Source organism: Gossypium hirsutum, chromosome A01 (genome assembly GCF_007990345.1).
Source record: "Gossypium hirsutum isolate 1008001.06 chromosome A01, Gossypium_hirsutum_v2.1, whole genome shotgun sequence".
NCBI lineage: Eukaryota > Viridiplantae > Streptophyta > Magnoliopsida > Malvales > Malvaceae > Gossypium > Gossypium hirsutum.
The window spans coordinates 91,034,856-91,058,377 of record NC_053424.1 but is presented as its reverse complement, the minus strand read 5'-3'; the positions used below and the strand labels follow the sequence as shown (position 1 = coordinate 91,058,377).

Genomic DNA, 23,522 nt, shown 5'->3' with positions numbered 1-23,522 from the left:
AAATAATAATATAAATATTTCTCTTCAGATTTGTGCTCCCAAAACCACAGTTTTGATTTGACCCAACAACAGGTTGTTACACATCCCAAACTCAATTGTTGGTGAAATGTTCTTTTGATCTTAGCATGTACCTTGGATGTTTTAGATATATGTAATGTTAATTTTGTGTCTTGATGGTATTTAAGTTCTAAGTTCGTAAGTATTGTGTATATATGTGTGGTTGATAGGAATGATCATTTCAAAGATGCCTTGCTAGAGTAATTTGGTGATATGTATGATGATTAAACAGTTGAGGTGTTGTTATGTTGGATGAGTTTTTGGTTAATGCATAGTTGTGAGAATGATAGTTAAATATTGTTTGATCTGAATAAATGATAGTGCTTTGTTGTATGCTTTATAAATGAAAATTGAATGCTTTGTTGTTCATGTTAAGGTACCTTAATGGCTAATTATTTCGGTTGATTAATCTTAATAATATATATTTGGCTTAGATTTTGATATATTGAATTGAGTTGTACATGGATAAGATGTTTAGATGATGATTTGCATGCCTTTATTTATGTTTAGTGTTAAAAATGACTCCTATTTTTGGTCAAATTAGAAAAATAATCTTTCAGTTAAACTCTGTTTACTTGTTTCAATCAAACACTGATTAGTTTAGATTATTTTATTATTATTTAACCTATGAATTTAGCCTATAAATAGGCTCTTTTACAACCTTAGAAAAATACACCCATTAAAGATTAGAACTCATAATACATTTAGAGAATTTTGTGTTTACATTTTGAGGGTTCTTTATTTTTGGGTTTTTGGGGTTTAATCTTTATCTCCATCTTTTGTACTCTTCGATCTTTTGCCATTATAGTAAAATTATCTTTGCCCGTGGTTTTTTATCCTCTTTGGAGGGGTTTTTCCACGTTAAATTTGTGTGTTCAATTTCTTAATTTATTCCGCTATTTTTCTTATTCGTTGCTTAATCAGGTCGATCCTAACAATTGGTATCAGAGCTAGTTTGATTTTCATAGATGGAAATAATAAGGTTTGAAATTGAGAAGTTCGATGGTGAGACAAATTTCAATCTGTGCAAGTTTAGATTATGGCAATTCTAGTTCAATCTGCTTTGAAAAAGGTTGTTACCGAGAAAAAGCCTGAGAATCTAAATAGAACAGAATGGGAAGAGCTTGATGAAAAGGCTTTATCTGCAATCCAGTTATGCCTCGCAAATGCGGTATTGCAGGAGGTATTGATGGAGAAGACCTCATCTGCCTTGTGGAAAAGGTTAGAAACTCTTTATGCGACTAAGTCTTTGGCTAACCGTTTAGTGTTGAAATAATGTCTATTTACGTTTTGCATGAACGAATGTGAGCTTCTTAGAGATCACATCAGTCAATTTATTACTCTTTTAAATGATTTAAAGAACGTTGAGGTTCATATTGATGATGAAGATCAAGCTCTGCTATTATTGTGCTATTTACCTCCTTCATACAAGTCTTTTAGGGAGACCTTGATTTATGGCAGAGACAAACTCTCATTCGAAAATGTGAAAGGTCATTTGTTGAGTAGAGACAAACTCGACGATGAGCTTCATTTGGATAGCAAGATAGATAGGCAAGCTTCCGTTTTGGTAGCATCAAAGAAACGAGACAAAAGGTGTCACTATTGTAAAAAGTTAGGACACTTCAAAGCAGATTGTTATAAACTGCGAAATAAAAGAGCTACTCAGGGTAATGAGGAAGATGTAGCTGGTGCTAATTTGGCCGATGAAAATGGTGATGATTTCTTGTTAGTTTCAACAAGTGATAACTTCAAGCTCATGTCCGAGTAGATCCTAGATTCAGGATGTTCTTTCCACATGTGTCCCAATAGAGAATGGTTCTCCACATATAGTTCAGTTGAAGGTGGAGTTGTGCACATGGGAAATGATTCATCTAGTAAGGTAATTGGTATTGGTATTGTTAAAATTAAGATACACGATGGGACGATTAGGACATTCTTAGATGTCAGGTATGTACCTGATTTATGAAAGAACCTCATCTCCTTGAGTATTTTAGACTTAAAAGGATGCAGAATTAACATCGAGTCGAGCGGCATTAAAGTATCTCGTGGAGCTCTCGTTTTGTTAAAAGGAAAAAGAATCGGTAGTCTTTATATTCTAGAAGGTTCTACAGTGACCGGTGAAATCGAATGTCCTCGTCCGTTACGAGGTTGAAGTCAACTCGTTTGGAGTGGAGGCAACTTGGTTATAGGAGGGAAAAATGTATGACCTTTTCGTTGAAGAGAGATTTTCTTTTGGATGCAGGTTTTGAAAAGTTAGGGCACTGTGTTCGTGAAAATCAAACCCAGGTTAGTTTTGATTTGATAGTGTACAAGTCGAAAGCTAGAAGTCTTCCAGTTTCTAAGCACAAATTCGACTCAGTTAATTCCCTGCATAGTTCAAGATAGGCTCGTGGCGGGCTTTGACAAAGATGGCGTTGTGGAAATATGAGTCAAGGTGGAGTATTTTTAAATATGACTCCTATTTTTGGTCAAATTTGAAAAATAATCTTTCAGTTAAACTCTGTTTACTTGTTTCAATCAAACATTGATTACTTTAAATTATTTTATTATATTTGACCTATGAATTTAGCCTATAAATAGGCTCTTTTATAACCTTAGAAAAATACACCCATTAGAGATTAGAACTCATAACACATTTAGAGAATTTTGTGTTTACGTTTTGAGGGTTCTTTATTTTTGGGTTTTCGGGGTTTAGTCTTTATCTCCATCTTTTTTACTCTTCGTTCTTTTACCATTATAGTAAAATTATCTTTACCCGTGGTTTTTTATCCTCTTTGGAGGGGTTTTTCCACGTTAAATTTGTGTGTTCAATTTCCTAATTTACTATTTTTCTTGTTCGTTGATTAATCGGGTTGATCCTAACATTTAGGTATGCTAATTGAGTTTAGGCAAGTTTTGAGCAAGAGTGCATCTCTTAAAAAATAGTTTTCACCATTTCTAAACTCAAGTATCAATATTTTTACATCTGATATTGATACTTAACCAAATTAATAGTTTTAAAACAAACAGAATGCATAAATGGTATCAATATTTACTTAAGTATCGATAGTTTTTCATAAAATATCGATACCCTTATTTTGCAAAGAAAACATAATTGAATTTTGGCATCGACTTTCGTTAATGTATTGATTTGGTATCGATACAAACTGTGAATTTTCAATATTGAATTTTAAACTTTAAAATTTTACAATGTAATCCTACCATATGCCTAAATTTCACAAGTAGGTCCATGTAGATTACAAATTTTCAATATGCTGGACTATATGTGATTTGGTGTTAAGTATTTGGAATTTTGTTTAGTAAAGTATATGTTGGTTGTTGAATTTTGTCTTAGCATCTTATTACTCGGGTCCGACAACTGGGCCTGGTAAGGGGTGTTACGCTTTTAGAAATACTTTATCTCATACTTTGTATTCAAGTTTTCTTTTTTTCAAATTAACATATAACTTCTACCGGTCTGAAGCTGCTTTTAATTTTTCTTTAATTAGTCAAACCTTTTCTTCTGTTTCTTGTATTAATTTTGGGCCAACTATCTTCTTTTCACCAAGTTCAATCCAACATAAAGGAATATGACATTTATGTTAATATAGAGCTTCATACAATGTCATTTGAATACTTGATTGAAAACTATTGTTATATGCAAATTCTACAAGTGGTAGATATTGCTCCCAATCACTATCAAATTCAATAATAGAAGCTGGTAACTTATCTTCCAAAAATTGAATCACTCGTTCTGATTGGTCATCTGTTCTAGGATGAAAGGTTGTGCTAAAATTCAATCTGGTGCCAAGTAATTCATGTAACTTCCTCCAAAATCTTACAGTAAATCAAGGATCACGGTAAAAAATAATAGACTTTGGCACACCATGCAATCTCGCTATCTCAACTATGTATAATTCTGCAAGCTTATCTAGTGACCAATTTGTCCTTACTGGTAGAAAATGAGCTGACTTTGTCAATCGATCCACTATAACCCATATTGCATTATGCATCTTTCGAGTGAGAGGTAAACCACTGACGAAATCTATAGTTGTTCTATCCCATTTCCACTCAGGAATCGATATAGGCTGCAATAATCTTGTCGAAACTTGAAATTCAGCTTTCACCCTTTGACAAGTTAAACACTTTGTAGCATATTCTATAATCTCTTTCTTCATACCTAGCCACCAACACAATTCTTGCAAATCTTGATACATCTTGGTACTTCCTAGATGCATAGGGTAAGGACTTGCACCTTTTGAAGTATCTCATTCTTCAATTCAACATTGTTTGGCAAATAAATTCTTTCATGAAATCTTACACAACCATTATCCCCAATAACGAAGTCTCCCGAGCTATTATGTTCAATTCATCTTCAATTTTCCATCACCTTGTCATCATTTTGTTGAGCCTCTCTAATGTTCTCAATTAACTGTGACTTCAATTTTAATTTAGCTAATAATGCACCATTATCACAAACACTCAACTATGGAAACATTGATCTCAATTGAGCAAAGGAATTTTGGCTTAAAGCATCAACAACAACATTTGCTTTTCTCGAATGACAATCAATCATAAAATCATAATATTTAAACAACTTTATTCAATGACATTGTCTCAAGTTTAATTCTTTATGAGTAAGAAGATATTTCAAACTTTTGTGATCTGTTTAAATGTAGCACTTTTCATCATATAAATAGTATCTCTAGATTTTTAATGGAAAAACCACTGCTACCAGTTTTAAATCATGCATCGGCCAGTTGCGTTCACATAGTCTTAGTTGTCGAGAAGCATATACAATCACTTTTCTATCTTGCATCAAAATGCAACCAAGACCATTAAGCGAAGCATCATTATATACTACAAACTTTCCCGATTTTGAAAATGTTAACATTAGAGCCTCTATCAACAATTTCTTAAGCATATCAAAGCTTTCCTGACACCACTCATCCCATTTGAATGGTATATTCTTCTGGAGTAGTTGGGTCAAGGGCAAAGTTATCTTTAAAAATCCTTCAATGAGTTGCCAGTAGTATCCTGCTAATCCTTGAAAACTGCAAATCTTTTAAACATTTTTCAGTTGTTTCCATTCCAAAATGGCCTCAACTTTCTTCGAATCTATATGGATACCTTTGGTCGGAACTATATGCTCGAGGAAAGATTACCTCAGATAACCAAAACTCACATTTGCTAAGTTTCCCATAAAGTTGTTTTTTTCATAATTTATGCAATACAACCCTTAAATGTTGATCATGCTCCTCCCTAGTCTTTGAATATAATATAATTTTTTTCTTGGGAAAATGAAAAAGAATATTTTTATAATTTTTGTAATTTTCATAATTTTCCAAAATGTTTATAATTTTATAATTATTTACAATATTTATTATTTATGTTTTGTATATTTATAATTTCTATAATTTTTATGTAATTTTTTTATAAATTTTCTAAATTATTTATCGATTTTTAATCACTTTTATTATTTTATATATTTAAAAATATTTATTTTATATTTTTATTAATTTTATGATTTCCATTAATTTTTTATATTTTTCACAAATTTATAAAGAAATATCAATTTCTCAGGTGTCGCAACCATAACATGTCATGTGACAAACATAACCTAAGAAATAGAAAAAAAACTAAAATCATTAAACTTTAATAATTAATTGTTAAAGTTAACAGTCAAAGGATCTAATTGAGTGTATTTTACTATTCAAGTGTACAATTGTATGCAAAAAATGATAGGGACTTAATTGATTTTTTTTGAAAAAGTTTAAGGGCTTTGTGTTCCCTTAAGCCATTGTTAAAATATTAATTATATAAAAAATTACAAAAGAGTATAAAATTATTTAAGTTTTATATTGGCATGGGTGGATCACTCCTCTAATCCCCCTATTTCTAGTTTACATATAGCTTCGTATTTTCCTTCTTCTATTACCTTTTTTTTCATTTAGAATTTCTTACACGAGTTGTTTTATAAGATTTTATTTTTTAAACATTAATCTATCATTTATCATGAAGATTTCTTTTTATAAACATCCCATCAACTTTTTTATAATAGTTTTTTACTTATTTTTATTTTCATACTTTTTTTAGACAATGCTTAGGGTAATTATTTAGGGTAAATTACACCAACAGTCACTCAACTTTAATGCGACTGACGAAATAGTCACTCTAATTTCAATTCAGTCATTCAACTTTCAAAAAGTAACAAATGAGTCACTAACGTCGAAAAATGACAAATCAATCACCCATTAACAATTTCCGTTATATATCTAACAAGATTAGTGACGTGGCTAGTTAGCTGACGTGGCCAGTTAACTTGACACGTTGGGTAAGGAGCTAAAGGATCTAAGCTTTGGACGGGTTTAGAGAAAAAAAGAAAAGATGGATTGATTTATGGTAAAAAGAGAAAGTATCGATTGGGTCTTTACTTTTCTCCTTCTCCTTGTCTTTTTTCTTATTTTTCTTCTCATCTTTCTCTTCATCTTCTTCTCCCTCGACCTCTTTCTCCTTATGCTTCTTTTATTTTTTTTCTTTTTCTTCTATTCTTTTACCACTTTTTTATCCTCATGATTTCCTTCTTTCTTCATCTCCACCTCCTTGTCTTTTTCTTTTTTCTTCTCTGTGTTCTCATCACCTTTTTCATCTTTGTACATCTTCTCTTTGTTCTCCTTTTTCTCCTCTTTATTCTTCATTTCTCCAATTTCACTATCCTCGTGTTTTTCCTTATCCTTCTCTTTATGTTTTAGTCCCTTATCCTCTTTATGCTTCGAGTTTTCCTTCTCTACTGATTTGGTCATCTTTTCTTCCTTCTCATGGTTTGGCTCCATATCTTTCACTTTCGCTTTGAAATGCAGTTCTTCCTTCTTCACCTTTTTTCCTCTACTGACAATTGAATCAAATATACCTTGGAACTTAGAACCCTTTGCCACAAACTGAAACTCGAATGTAAGTCCCTCCTGATTTTTTAGCAAATTCCCTAAAAGAATGCTGGATATAAATAAACACGGACAAAATATAGCCAAACATGAACAACCTATATGATTCATTAAAATACAGAACATGATGGTTGTTATATTACAACTACTAGCATTACACATAAAAGCAAGTTTAGAACAAAACTTCTGATAGTAGAAGCATGATGTTCAAAGTTTCAAACAAAAAAGTGATCTGACTTTTATGCAAGGATGAATTTGTGTCCTTCAACTAACTTGATTCCGAATACTTTCACTACCTTCATATGTTAAAAGGAAGAGAAAATTAAACCACAACGAAACCCAAAAAGAAGTTATACTAATTTGATTCAATTGTATGAGAAAATTGACATTTCAAGCAAATATAATAGCAGGAAAAATAGTGGTAGCATAAAAGGTTTCAATGATAAATCAACACAAGTTTTTTCGTACCCTTAGCATTTTCTTACTCCCTATACCTATTTCACTTTGAAGAAGATGGTTAATATAGACCGATGACATACACATGCGTATAAGAAATGGATTTAGATATCAAAAACATTTTCCAAACCTAGTGCGACATTGTAACCTTGCATAATTAATCATACTACACTACTGTAGGGAGCAGAAACTCCATTGCTACTAGATTCAACCACTCTCCAATCATCATTACAACCCCTACGACCTAGAGGACAAACCATTACAAACTTGAATTATTATAAGAAGGAAACTAAGAAGTTGCTACTAGACCAATACAAAGGAATAGTTTTATGAAGATGATTTAAAGGGAATGAAAGAGAAGCACATGCTTCTTGAAATATATTGATATCTTCCCTTAAATCTAAACTATAATTATGTTATTAGCCAAAAAAAAAATAGAACTTGTTATTCGTTCTTGGAGGAGTATCTACAGATCACTTTACAAACCAAGAAAAAAAACCAGATTCAAATTCCCAAAGAAAGGATCAATAAAAATGGAACCTTTATAGTAGCAAGCAGACATAAAAAGAAATGGGTAGAATAGATAAACAAGAAAAATGTTGAAACATCCAAAAACCAAATCTAGAGAGGTATGTATCTTGAGTGGCTAAAAGGGGCAGATGCGAAGTAAAGATAAGAAGAAAAAGAAGAAGAAGAAAGACAAGAAGAAAGAGAAAAGTAAAGACCCTCCAACTGGTCGGTTAAATTACAATAGTAACTTGTTAAATGCCATGTCACTTTTCCGTTCGTCGGTAACGAAAAATGGTTAGTAGGACTAATTTGTTACTTTTCAAAAGTTGAGTGGCTGAATTGAAATTAGAGTGACTGTTTTGTCAGTTGCATCAAATTTGAGCGTCTATTGGTGTAATTTATGAATTATTTATATACCCCTTGTTAAGTTTGTTAGATTTTGAATATATATAGCTTTACATGTGATGCATCATTTTTGTTATGTTAAAGATATACCATAGGTTTATGTACTTTTAATAAATTTCAAATTTAGTTATTCTATTCTTTATTTTTGGGATTTTAGTCTTACTTTTCAAAATTTGAAATTCAAGTCCAATTGTTAATACTATTATTCTTTTTGTTAAATTTGTTGGTATGACATTTTGAAATTAAAAAAAAAATACTTACTTTGTAGCAATGTAACTAAAAAGATGTTGTAATGAACCTAAACTTAAACAAAATATTATTAACAGTTAGACTTAAATTTTAAAATCTTAAAAATAGAAATGCCAAATTCCTATAAATAAAAGTACTGGAAATAAATGCCAAACCACTTGAGCACTGGGGTCCAATGTGAGTAGGATTGCTGAGCCATGCTTCATAATCGGAAAAACGAGCATTGTGGAAATACATGCTACTCAGCCAAAGTTAGATGATGGAGAGTTGGCTGAAATGTGTACTAAATAATTTGCAAGAGATCTTCTCCAAACCACTGGTATGGCTATTGAAATTATGAGCATCGACATGTAGGTTCCAGATCCAAGTGGTAGTATCGGGTCTCTTAGCTATTGTTCTTGAGAAATGGCCCGGCCTAGCCCATTCCTCTAAAGAAGTTTTTACGGGATCCTTATCTACCAAAATTTTTACTTCTAATTTCAGAGAATGACTTTTTTTTAACATTTTTGTTATTATGTAAATTTCAACATAGTTGAAATAAAATATTTAAAGATAAAAACAAATAACTTTATTTTATTAATTACAATGCATGATTTTGAAATCGAATCGATGGTCAAATCGAACTTGCCACCAATTTTCGGTTCAATCGATCCGATCGGCTCAATTAACTTCTTATCTTAATTTAATTGGTTTAGATTAGTTTACTTAAAAAACTGATTTTACTCTTTTTGTCTGAATAGATATACCAATCGATTTTCAATTTAATTGATGAATCTATTTCATTTCTAACAATAATAAAATAACATCATGATATTCATTTCTTTTCTAATATCATCATTAGATATATATATACACTTTGTAGCCGTTTTATATTCACATTGAGTTATTATTTCTTTAGTTGCAATCATTATGTAATTCTTTGATCGGAAAGTCCCTAATTCCCATGGTTGAGACAATTAAGGCAAAAAGGCAAATGGGGTCAAAATTAAGGGGTTAGCAAAGAAAAGTTGCATGTGCGTCTCCAAACTTCGTAAATGGGTTGCTTTGGTACTACAATATCAAATTGGCCGCACTGCCACTCTGTACTCAGAGATGGACACCAGCTTGCCCATTATCCTTTATCCTGTATTCTTTTGTATATTGCAGGACCACCACAGTTTCAAGAGCATGAACTCACTCATTTATTTAGACAAGCCAATGAGGTTGCTATTTTAGGATCTAGAAATGGACCGTACTTATCATTAGAGATTTAAATACCAACCTTAATGCAATTGATTATTCATACTATTATCTAGGATTAATATATCATTTAGTAATTGTGTTTAATTTTATATTTAATTTAATATTTGAATTTATTTGTAATTTTTATTTGATATTTAAATTTAGTTTTAGAATTCAATTTAGTATTTTAAATCAAACTACATCACATGATTTAATGAATATTTGACAACTATGCTTTAGTAAAAAAAATATAGCCACTAAATTGGGGAAGAAAATTCAAGTACTAAATTAAAAAAACTCATATGCCAAATAGTATGTTAATCCTACTATATCTATCTATACTATATATATAAGTTCCGACTGAGTAGATGTCACCCATAATCGGGTCCCGACTTTAAATTACCAAAATACTTTTATTTTAACAAAACAATAAATATTAATTGAAGGGTATTTTTGTCTTTTTATATAAAATCTAGAGAAAAAAACATGGTTATACCCAAAACACTAAACATATACTCTATCAACTTTTCCATTAGTAACCATTTAAATTCTATATTAATTCTTAATAAATATATTATGTAAGTACTTTCACCCACATAATAGGTATGTCATAATCTTATTAATAATGTTGTTGAATGAGTTAGTGTCAGAAGTTAACTTGATATTAACTCAAGAAAAACGACAATGTTATGATAAACAATTGGAGTGCATTTAATATTCTTAATATGATATATTTACATATTTAAATTTCGTTTTACTCATAATTTAAAATTTTTTATTTTAATTTTGCACATATTACATATGCGTTGTTATTATTATTAATTCCGAATCTTACATTTCATTATTTATTACATGTTATTTATAAACACATCCATGCATTTTAAAAATGTGATTTCCACACGCATACACGTGTGATAGAATTTTTAGTATATATTATGTCTATAAATATAACAAAAATGATGCAAATAAAAAAATTAAGAAATTATAATTTAAACCAATTACACTACCATAAATTTTTTTCCCCTTTCAACAATGTTCTACAAATGTAAATTTTGTTTTATATCATGTCGGTTTTCTTATTAGAGAAAAAAAAGTTTTATTGTTAAAATTTGAATATTCTTCGTTGGCAATAATGATTAATTTATTTATTGCAACAATCACATCATTTTTTAAAAAAAAAAGTTTCATAAAGGATCAAATATAGGAAGGAAAAAAAAATCAAAAGTGTTAAGTGTAATGCTAAGGTATATTCCATTAGTAAGAAGAGAATTCAAATTTGAGCTTTGAAAGTTGAGGGGGTAGTCACAAACTCTGAAAGGATTAGTCTTCATGAATTATAAAACGGTCATGAAAATACTTTTAGTAATGCATTATTTAGCCCCCAAAGTTGCACCAATTATTAAGTTGGCATCTAATTTTTTTTTGTATCAGTTTGGAACCTAAAGTTTCTAATCATATATCAAGTTACCTCGTATAATTGCCTTGGGTCAATGTGATACATGATAGGAAACTTTAGGTACCAAATTGATAAAAAAAATTCTTTAAGTACTAAAGTGATAAGGCATAATGACTTGTTTGGCCCTCCAAATTTTTTTTAAAAAAGTTAATTTAGTCCTCTATTTAATTTTGACCTCTTTTAGCCCTTAAATTTGCATTGTTTGTCAAATCAACTTCAAAATGGATAAAAAAGTTAACATATGCTAACTTTGTTGATGTCACACCAACAATTAATTGATTTTTTAAAATTTTAAAAAATATAAAAATATAAAAAATAGTTTTAAATTTTTAAAAATTAATTAGTTTCTAACGTGGTATACATGTAGATTGCCATGTAGATGTCACATCAATAAACTTAACATACGTTAACTTTTCTATTTATTTTAAGGGTGATTTGAAAAATAATACAAGTTGAAGGGTTAAAAAAGATAAAAAAAAATTAAATATAAGACTAAAATAATTTTTTTATAAAGTTGAAAGACCAAATAAAGCATTATACCAAATAACAATTAGGTGATAAATAATACATTAACCCTTTAGAAAAAGAAAAGAAGAAAAGGTTGAAAAGGAAACGATATAATTCATTCGTGCATTAAATTAAGCACATTCAATTATTAAAGGTATATATAAAAAAACTGGTTTTTGGGTCTTATTCACTTCCACCATTTGAAAATGATGAATCATGGTTACGTTTTAAAAAAGCTTACCTCAATGGTTTACAAAAGTGCATCACTTATTTAAGATTCAACATTTCCTATCTTTAATTAGCATATTCTCAGTGACAAAGATTATGAACAATATTTTTTCGAATAATCAATTTACTTTATAGGGTGACGGTACCTTGATTTCGATTGTTATATAACAAGCTCCCATCATGCATGGAATTATACAGACAAACTCGGATTTTTAATCAATTAAAACAATGTTATACTATACCCAATAATTTTCTTATAATACGTAAAGATTTGCTTGAGAAATGAATATGGGCTAATTAATTAGAGTCGTATAAATTCCTTTCTGGTACTTCTGCTTTATTTGTCTTTGGTAGAAACTTGTTTTGACCCCTTAATAAACTAATATCTATGTGAACATGTATTTTTAGAGAGTAGTGATATTTAGATATGTGACCCAAGCTGAGCAAAGGGTTAATTAATAAAGCATAGAGAAATTTCCTTGAGCTAATATAATGATTAGAGATGATTTTTTTTTTATCCAAGGGGAATAATGGAAGTTCTTGACTTATAACCATCAACCACATTCACATACCTAAAATATCAGTCAACTTTTGCCCCTATCACACAAAAGTATCAACTTTTGGCAGGCAAGCTTTACCCACCATAAATTCTTCTTTTCTTTTTTTTTTTTTATTTTAAGAAAACTAGTTCAATCCCGAACTTATAAATTGCTTCATTGATCAGAATTTGAAAGAACCTAATTGGGCTCCACAGATATTAGGTATTTTGGTATGGGATGGAAACAAGTTCTATTGATTCTTAACTAGATGGGTTTATTTCATATGTAAAACCTATAATAGTGATGATGAATTGATGATAGAACATACAACGCTGTGTAAATGAAAAAAAAAAATTCTTTTTGACTAATTATAAAGTGCTTCACATAATATCACATAACTGTTTTTTCTAATTATTTTAAATTAATTAATAAATAAATAATAAATTTTTATATTATCACTAAATAAATTAAATTAATTAATTGATAATATTCAATGATTATTTTATCTCTCATTTATCAAATTGATATAAGATAAATAATATATAAAAAAATTTAAATATCTGTAGATCACTTAAATGAAGAGTTTAGATAACTCCATTTAACATTGTAAAAGAGGTCACCTCTAACCTGTTCAAAAGTTGAAATTGAAGATTTCTAAGAATCTTGATGAGCAGATTCTAAAGACTAGAAATTCCCATTAAAATTTTTGAAGAAATAGAAAAACTTGAAAAATTCCTAAAGAATACCATATCAATTCAGAAGAAAGCCTCATTTTTATCTTGTTCAACTGAAAAAAGGGACATCAAAAGTTATTTTTGAACAAAACTACTTTTTGATATTTTTCAATTAAAGAAAGGAAGTCAAAATCTGTTTTAAGAGTAGATTACCACAACACTTGAAGTAAACCATATCTTTTCAAGATTATTCCTAGATGATTTTGTATTGAAACTCCAGAGAAGAATTAGAGGAATTTTCTTTGTGATTAAGAGATACTCAGATATTGTAACTCTTTCAATATAGCTAAATAAAATTTGTTTCCAAATTTTTGAAGTCAATTTTCAACTCAAAATTTGCATGTAGATGCTGATAGCACAAAGATATTATCCTTTTTGTTTGCCGCTTTTGGCTCCCAAAATTTTCTGGACTGCCCCCTAAGGTTTTGTGAGAACTCGCTAAAATTTTCGACTAGAAATTTGTTGAAGACTCAAAATTTTAGAAGTTGTCATTCTCAAAATTTTGCGTGTAGATGCTGATAGCACAAACTTATGCACCTCAAGGATTTGTCGCTCGGCTTTGTAGAGGGTCTAAGGACATCTTCTGAAGCTGTTGAAGAACTTAAACCATGATTGATGAAGAGCAAAACAGCATCTACATCCTAGAGGTCCCAGGATCAAGCCACCTTGTGCTCTTTAGTGGTACATCATGCTCTCTTGTTCTTCGGTAGCCATACTTTTCACTCTTCAATTAATTTAAAAAATATCCTTAGGGATATCTTCGAAAGTGGAAGACAATAATAAATGAAAAAAACAATTAGTAAAGATCCCCAAAAATCAATAATAGAGGAAGGGATCTTCTAAGTTAAATGAACCTCAGTCTTTTACATAAAAAGGGTGGGTTCCATGTATATATATATATATATATTATATAGGGTTGTTAGCATCATATCAAAAGATCACAGTTAAAAACTTTGTTGCAGATGGAATTCAACATCAAACCACCTATGCCAACAGCTCAGTAGCAATTGCCAACAATGAACTATAAACCAAAATCTAGAATGTTAAAGAATATGTTCAGTAATCTCTTATATATGTGTTGTACTTTAGCCATTGTTTTTCTTAACAAGTAATATCAATATTAATTATCGTAAATTGACAATAATATCATGTAAATTGTAATCTAAGCTTAGAATTCGAAAACGACGGTTAAAAAATTTGAAGGCTGAAAAGTTGTCGAAATTAACTTAATTTTCTTATTGAAGTTCCATTTTTGGTACATTCAAATTTAAGGAGTGGGAACCGTGGACATTTTAGACTTGAAATATGTAGCAAAAAATTTTATGTGTATGCATGAATAGATGTATTTAAAAAAGAAATAATATAATGTGTATATATTTGGATGGATGTGGAGTCTTTTTTTCTTTAAGAAAGAAATTTACGCCCCATATATAGTTGAATAAAAGCAAATGTGGAGCATAATACATTAAATATATGAAAAACATTTTAAAATTTAAGTATATTCATCTCTCTCAGAAACAAAGTATATTCACAAGGAACAGATTTGTATCCACTTGCTTGGAATTCAAAGAAGATGAAGTTGTAAAGCTTGGATAGGGGGAAGGAATGGGAGAAATGAGGTCAAGAAAAGCATGGAAAAGATTGAAGGCCATGATAGGGGGGTCCAATTGCAATTTTTTATCAGAAAGAAGCATGCATAAAAGTTAAGGATCCATAGCCATAAGTACCATAAGCCTATAAAAACACTGCTAACTTCAAACGACTAAGTAACAAAAAGTTTTTTTTTAAAGGATTGAAATTATTTTTGAAAGAATTGAAATTAAATTATATATTTTTACGATAAGTAAAAATATAATTTTATAATTTTAATAATTTATATTTTATAATTTTAGGGAATTAAATTAAATTAAATTAAATTAAATTAAATTATTATTATTTTTAAAAAAATTAAAATATAATTTTATTATTGTTAATTTAAAATTTTATAAATTATAAATAAATTAAAAAGAAAAGTTTCCATTTTAAGTCGCTTTGCTTTGACCTATCACTCAAGCAGGAGCGAAATTAATTTTTACCTTTAGTTATTTTATAATTTTAAAAGAATTTAAATTAATATATAGTAAAATTACACTTTAACCCTTCAATAATGAAAAAAAAGTTAATTTTATCGACTATTAAAACAATAAAATTTTATTTTTACCATTATAAAAATATACAACTTTATTAGTTTTAACTTTAAGACATACAAATATTTAATATTTATTTAAACTACTCTTTTTAGATATCGTGTGTAGATGCGATGTTTCTACCATAAATGTAGGAGTACAAACCTTCAAATTGTACAATATCAACAAATCAAAAAGCTCCCCTCTGATGATGCTGAAGATTGTGAAGTTTCTTTCCAATCTAATATGATATTATAATATAATAGACAGGGAATGATTTGGTTTAATGACAAGTTTTTGAAGTCATTTACCATTTAAATCGTGTTAATTAGTTTTTTAAATCTGTTCAATAGTAATCAATTTGTATTTTAATAATATTATTAAACATTCGTTTCATCCTTAAATTTATAATTTATAATTATTTTATTTAAATCTATATTTTTTCATAATCTATATTATATAAAAATATAAGTTTAAATTTTTTTTTGAATTTACGATAATACATTTTATTTTTCATCGCATTACTAAAAAATTATATTTAAAAATAATTATAATATATAATTTAAAATTATTATTTAAAAATTTAAATAAAATAAAATTTGTTATAATTATACATTTAAGAATAATTAGAATTTAAATTGTAATTATTATTTAAAAAAATTGTGTTAGTTTTCAAACGAGTTTTTACTTGAATAGAATTTTAAACATATTAATTAAAACTTAATTAATATTAGAGTTTATTATTTTAATTAATTATTATTTTAAATAATATTATTTTACATTAATTACATAAAGCAAAACCATATTGTAGGTTGAATATGTTAAAAACATTTTAATTATTATTTTAAAAATTTATATTATAATATTTGAATTGAAAAATTAATATATTTTAATAAATATTATTTTATGCTAATTATTGTAATTAAAAATAAAATATTAAAAAATTAATTAAATATTAATTACATAAAATCATATGTAACTATACAACATTAGAAACTAGTATGCAAAAAAGCACAAATTTAAATCTTGTATTGAACTAAAATTTAAAATAAAATTATTACTTAAATAATCACATTTGGAGAGACATTATAATTCAAATACAACCTTTAATATGTCGGTTTGAAATAACCCCTTGTTTGGTTAAAGAAAAAAAAAATTAACAGAACTCTTATTACTTGATTAGTCACATCACTGATTTTGGAAAAGTAAAAGCATTAACTTTTACGTCAGATCATGTACGCTTAATTTTTACAGTTTTATAAATAGCATTTCATAATTAGACATATTTAATAAGTAGTATCTAACAAAAATTATCAGTAAAGAAAAGGAGATTGTTAGTATTAATAAATTAAAATTATATATATATATAAATGAAACATTAAATCAATGATTCTTCGAAGAGGGAATATTGAATCATATTTGAACAATAGTGACATCAAAGAACATTGGAAGATTATTCTAATCGATAATGAGATAATATAATGTTAAGATTTTTTTTATAAAAAGATTGTATGTTGTTTAAACTATGTGAAACAAACGCTCTTAAAATCATTTTTTTTATATTTCATTATTTGTTTCTTGTAGGTAAAAAATGTTTAGTGAGTTTGTTTCAAAAACAAAGTCAAGTTTCAACAAGTATTTTTTAATCATTATTATTATTGGATTTTATTACACCTAAGATGCGGGTAAATGGAAATATTTTATATCAAAAAAAAATTATAAAGATATATTAACAGATGATTATTAGTGGAGTGGTAAAAATTTTTAATATGAAGTTGTTGTTCATGAGTTTGATTCTCAAATAATATTTTTTAGTTGTTTTATTTGAATATTATATAAAAGTATGAAAAGATGAAAATATCCTTATAATCATATTAATTATCCTTTAACGTAAGAGTATTTTAGTAATTATATAGTTGAGTTGGTGTCGAGTTGACTTGTGACAGCAACTCAGTTAAGCAATTTATATATAGTATAGATAATTGAAATCACATTCAATGCATATGATATTATGTAATGCCCCAAAATTCTTTAATTTCTAGGTAATTATTTGTATCAAGTAATTCGATCTTGGCCTGTGGTTAGGTGCTTTAGTATGTGCTTGAGGTTTTGTGTTCGATTCCTTTTTCCTTGAATTTTGAGTATTTTTGTTTCTACACCTAGCTCGTCATGTTTAGGTTATCTTTAATTTTCCGTGAGTTATTAGCAAGTATGGGCTTGTTAGTTCAATGATTAAAATAAAGCATCCTTTATGTTCCCAAGTTTGAATCCTATAGTGCTAAAATGAAATTAATTTTTGTTTCCCTCTTGTTGTGCCTCCCAAAGCATTAGAATGTTGGCTAAATTCAAACTCTTAGCATCTTGTTAGGATTTAGCAGGCAGTGTTGTCCAACTCCCCCACTTCTCCCATTCCCTACTGTTTCATTTCTTTTTTCATTTTTGTTTACTGAGTTTTTTTGTTTTTCTCTATTTCTGAATTTGCTCTCTATTTTCAACTTTTTTTTCTTTTTTTGATTTTGATTCCTACTATAATCTGATGTGAGCACTCTTTTGTTCTTTTCCTTTTTATCATCCTAAACTTTGTGTTGTTACAGTTCTTCTCTGTTTTGGTGCTAACTATGTGTGGTTGAAGTGTTGGGATAGGGTGTTATATCTCGGGTAAAAGTGGTGGTATTCCTGTTAGTGATGTAGTACTTTTTGTTGTTGGAGGGTAAGTGATCTTTTTAACTGGTTGTTGGTGCTTAGTTTGATCATTTTTTATGTCCTATTAGGAGAAGATCGTGAGATGTGCAGCTTTCTTCCAACGAACTTGATGCTGTAGGACCACTGCTTTTCTAGCTAAATGACTGAATGCCTAAGTTTATGGGCTAGTTTTGTTAAGTGAACAAGTGTCGAATGCCTAGGTTGACACGATGATTTTTTTTTCTAATAGATTTGGTTTGGAGTCATGTGTAGAGTTCTGTTAGCTGCTGTGGTGTCGACCCTCTATTAGCAATAAGATGTGTGTTCGAACACGAAAAACTCTGAAAAAACATGGAAAATTGGAAATTGTATGGAAAGTCGAAAGTGGTAGTCAACAGCACACAAGCATGTGCCTGGTTGTGTGCTCGGCCGTGTGAGGCACTGGAATGATGGAAATGTGCAAGTGTATACAATCAGAACAAGTAATAAAGTGATAAGTAAATGTCGAGTTACCATACCCACAAGGACTGTGAAAAGAATTATTTATGAATGCAATTAGAAACACTTGTGAAGAAAAATATTTTTATTTGAGGAGGTGATTAAAAACTAAGATTTTATCTAAGTAAAATAAATAAAAAGAAAAATAAAAGTTTCAATGCACGATTTCAAAAGATGATTTTAATCAAGATGACATAGTTTTGTTAGATTAATTACATTTCTTAACTTAGAATTACTCATGTTCATGTTGTTACGAATTTAATTCACGGTAACTCAGTAATTTGCTAACTTATGAACATACTCACCTACCAAAATCCATTTATCTCTTGACTATATCTTTATGTCAATTCAACTGATTAAATAAATTTTAATAAGCAAATGTGTTAATGCACATACATATTTATGAAATTAAAATAATCTATTATACATATCTCTATGTTAATTCAAACAATTAATTCAATCTCATAAGCACATAAAAGATTATGTGAGGTAACAATGTATTCCTGCCTTGAAACATTTTAATCACAATAATCTTGCAAGTTATGCAAGGCTAATGTATTATTAGATACCGTTGCTAATTTAACCCTCAACTACCTTAGGTGATTAAACATGCATTGATTAAGTATTGTGTCAATTAATTACAATTTCAATTCGCTTAAATAATTAATTCATTAGTTACCTTACAATTGTAATGCAAGAATAACTTAGTCATGATTTTACTTAATCAAACATCTTCCCAAGGCCTATAACAACACAAACACAATTTTAATAAATTAAGTGGACAAAATGCAATAAACCTAACATGAATTAAATTTAAGCCATATTAATTAAATTAAACATATCGACATCGCAAATATTCATAGGCATGTTCATAACAATAACAATAAAGTTAAAAGGATAAGGAACAAGAATCAAATCTGGTGTTTCTTAGAGGCTTGAATAGTTTGCTCCACTCTTCCTTCTCTACTTGTCTGAACCTGGCTTCCATGAACACTTGAATGATGCTTCCAATTGTGGTTAAAAGACTCTTTCTCAAGAGGTGAAATTAGCAAGGGAATAGGGAAAAAGATGAAGAACAAGAAGGGGCTTTGAAAGGAGAGAGTGGGAGAGAAGTGAAAAGATGAGAGGTTTTGAGATGTGCTTGAAATGAGAAGCAAAGGAAGGTATTTATAGGTTGAGGTGGCTGCTAAAAATTGCAAAAATCAGCAACAATGGACTCCCCCCATGTCCGACCACACATGTGGCAAGTTTGAAGGTTTCAAACTTACTATCTTAAGGTAGGAACAAATCTAAGAAGGCATGATAAGTGAAGGGGTTTGAATGCAAATTCAAGGAGTATTTAAGGAATATTTTGCAAGCCAAATAATCAGCCAAACAAGCTGATTGGGTCAGCATGTGGGACAGTTTTGGGTAGCCTAGTGCTCAGCTGGATCGATTTTCTCGGTTCAGCTCAATTAGGCCTCTTTTCACAATTAATTAATAATAATTATTTAACGCAAAATAATTTGGATTAAAATTAAAATTAATTACATTATGAAGTAATATTCATAATTTGGACCATCTTAGGCTAAAAAATTAATTCTCCTCGATGCTTCAAAATCGCTTCTCGGTTTTGCGCTTCTAACAGTGTCTGTCGAGCTGTTTTTCGCCTTTTGTGCGAATCTGTCGAAAATAAATCAAAATTAATTAAAATTAATTAAAATTCAATATGTTAAAATTTTAAGTGCAATTAAATTATCTTATAATTATTATATATTTTTTTACAAGAATTTTACCGGAACTGCAAGAATTTGAGTTAAAAAGGGCATGAAAAAGTGTGTATACTTTCGTGTTTCCAGGCATATAGGCTATGAGTCACACGAGTTGGTCAGGTAGAGCGTGTGGGCCACACGGGTATGTGAGCTATTTTGAACTATTAATTGGGTTAGGTTCGAGCTGAATGTAAAAATTCTAGATTCTAATTTGTAAATAATGCTAGGTGTAAATATTCTATAAGCATGCTAGGTCATGTAAATTCGTGAATCTGTGCATACGTATTTAACATAAGTATGGTTCTAATCAGTAAAACTCTGAGTAAGCTAAGCAGCATGCTTTTTTTCTTTTAGCTTTTAAGTATGAATGACATATTTCTGATTTGTTAGGAGTATATGTGGCATGTTAAGATGGTTATTGTATGATCACATAGTATGAATTTGCACATGCATTGGAGTGGGATATGGTTATATTATGGAGGAAGTCTGATTTTGGCAGTTATACTACGTTAAATAATTCTGTTAATATTTCCACAACATATCTGACAGCACAGCTACATATCATTTGAGTAGCAGTTGGAGGTAGGATTGTTTTCTATGATATTGCTTTGTTAAGCATGTTATAGTGTCTAATCTATCTGTTCTGATGTGTGCATATGTGCATGATTCTATATATGATTTTGTTGTGGGCTAAGGCTCACACTGAGCTTTCTAGCTCACCTAATTAAAATATTTTCTCAAGTGATCTATGGACATAGGATTGGGTGGCATTTGGGAGCTCGAATTGAACATTTTCTCATAAGTCAGTTAAATTTTATTTTTAATTAAGCTTTATGGGCTTTTATGTGAGACTGTTTATAGGTTTTTGGACATTATTAATGTTATGGGTTTTTGGTTGGTTTTAATAAGCTAAACAATATACTGAATTATTTCGTAAACTAAATTTTGAATATCCTTTTCCAAATTAAACAAGTTAAAGAATTTCTGCTACAAATTTTTAATCGAGAAAACAAGTTTATATGAAAGAATTAAATAAATTCAATAACATGACACTTTAAATAAACCTGAAATTATATTTAAATGTTTTGGAAAACACATACTTAAAGAACTGCCAAGTTTTCTAATTAATAAAATAATACAAGTTTTTGCAAAGTTACTGATGCTAGAATAATTTATGTTTAGAAAGAAATTTATCAAAGTTTTAGGTTGTTAATGTGACCCTCAAGATTTGGTCATAATGTCTAGGCCAAATTTGGGGTGTTACATTTGATGGTATTAGAGCCTTAGTCCAAAATTCGGACTGTGGTTTTTAGGTTAAAAATGTTAGGAAAATTGTTTTCTTGAAAAAAGAGAGAATTTGAGACTTTGCTGCCAATCAAAGTAAGAAACTTTTTACTTTAGTCACTTTAGTTACTTTTTTTGTAGTTACTGTAGTAAAACCGTTGGACTTTAGAGACCGTAGAATAAAAAATTTCCAATTTAAGATATGTATTTTTGTAAGGCTTTAGACTTAGGATTTAAAAATAACCTAAACTAATCTTTAGACTTATGAACTGTAGATAAGTAAAATGAGAACGTGAGGGCATGGTTGACGCCGTTGAGTGGCTCAAGCTGAGTCCTCTTCTTTGGACAGCATGCCCAATTTGGAAACTAGTGAGACAGTTGAAATACCTACCGTTGAGACCAGTAATCAGGGCATAAGGGAAAATATAGTGCCCTATGCTATTCTTAGGGTTTTGCAGAGGGTTGTTAGTGCCTAATCCAGATCTATGGGCCGAGGGTTTGTGACTAAGCGACTCCGGTCTAATGGTGCTAAAGTATTTTGAGGTGTCATTAGGATTACCCCAAGAGTGACCGAGTATTGGATAGATGTAACACCCCGTACCCGAGACCGTTGCCGGAGTCAGACATGAGGGGTTCGCAGACTTAAATCACTTATTTGCACAGTCCATTTTAAATTTCCAGACGAGCTGGCTAACTGCGTCACTGTCACCTTAAAAATCATATCTCGAGTTCCAAAACTCGAAAACCAGTTCCGTAAATTTTTTCTGAAACTAGACTCATATTTTCATCTACAAATTTTTTTCTATAATTTTTGGTCGAGCCAATTAGTACAGTTTATTATCTAAAGTCTCCCCTGTTTCAGGGTTCGACTACACTGACCTTTGCGCATTACGACTTGGATATCTCCCTGTACAGGGATTCAATACTGATTCCGTTTGTTTCTATAGAAACTACACTCGAAAATAAATCTATACATATATGGAATGACTTCTAATTATCTCTGGTTAATTTATAATGAATTTCCAAAGACGGAACAGGGAATCCAGAAACCGTTCTGGCCCTGTCTCACGAAAACTTAAATATCTCTTAACATACTATTCATATAATCGTTTCGTTACTTTCCTGTGAAAATAGATTCATCAAGGTTCGATTACATAATTTATTAACTATTTAATTCCATTCCTACTATTTTTAGTGATTTTTCACATTCACGTCACTGCTGCTATCAGCATCTATTTTAAGGTAGACTTTACCTATTACATAGTTTCCATGATTCAACTAGCCGTTTTGCATATATAGCACAAAATATGATCATGATTAACCATTCCAATGGCTAATCGTTCCCAAACATTTCCATACCTCTTAATGAACATCATACAAGACGATTATAATATTAAGCTCAAAGTGTATATAAGCCATTTTCGCATGGCTATCCAAATTTATACAAAACCAAAGGGTCCATGACCAACAACAAAAAGGGTAGTCCTATACATGCCATTTCAAAGTTCAACCAAAAGTGTACCAAAAGGGGCTTTGATAGTGTGGGAGACTTTGACTTCAATAATCCCGAGTCCGATAGCTGACGAACCAAAATCTATAAAACAGAGATTCAAAGAACGGAGTAAGCATTTAATGCTTAGTAAGTTTTGAGCAATGGAATTAGGCTCAACTGAAGTATAGCATTCATATAACTAAACGGATAATTTCATATACACATATATTCTCAAAATCAGTCCTACTTCACATTTCCAGCCCTTATATTCATACATAATGGATCAACTTAACCAAAACCGGAAGCTCCTTAATTGACTGAGCGAATACTATTTAAGAGGAATCAATTAATCTAATGCATGTACAACA

General features: G+C 29.6%; 1 protein-coding gene across 1 annotated transcript in view; it reads right to left on the bottom strand.

Moving 5' to 3' along the window:
• Positions 1 to 6,581: 6,581 nt before the first annotated feature.
• Positions 6,582 to 23,522, bottom strand: part of LOC121215635 (nucleolar protein 58-like) — a 56,087-nt gene continuing 39,146 nt past the window's right edge. The window contains exons 3-4 of the mRNA XM_041090665.1: positions 7,601 to 7,677; positions 6,582 to 6,998 (exon numbers count right to left, since the gene is read on the bottom strand). Coding sequence (XP_040946599.1) covers positions 6,582 to 6,998; positions 7,601 to 7,677 — 494 coding nt within the window. The remainder of the gene's footprint in view (positions 6,999 to 7,600; positions 7,678 to 23,522) is intronic.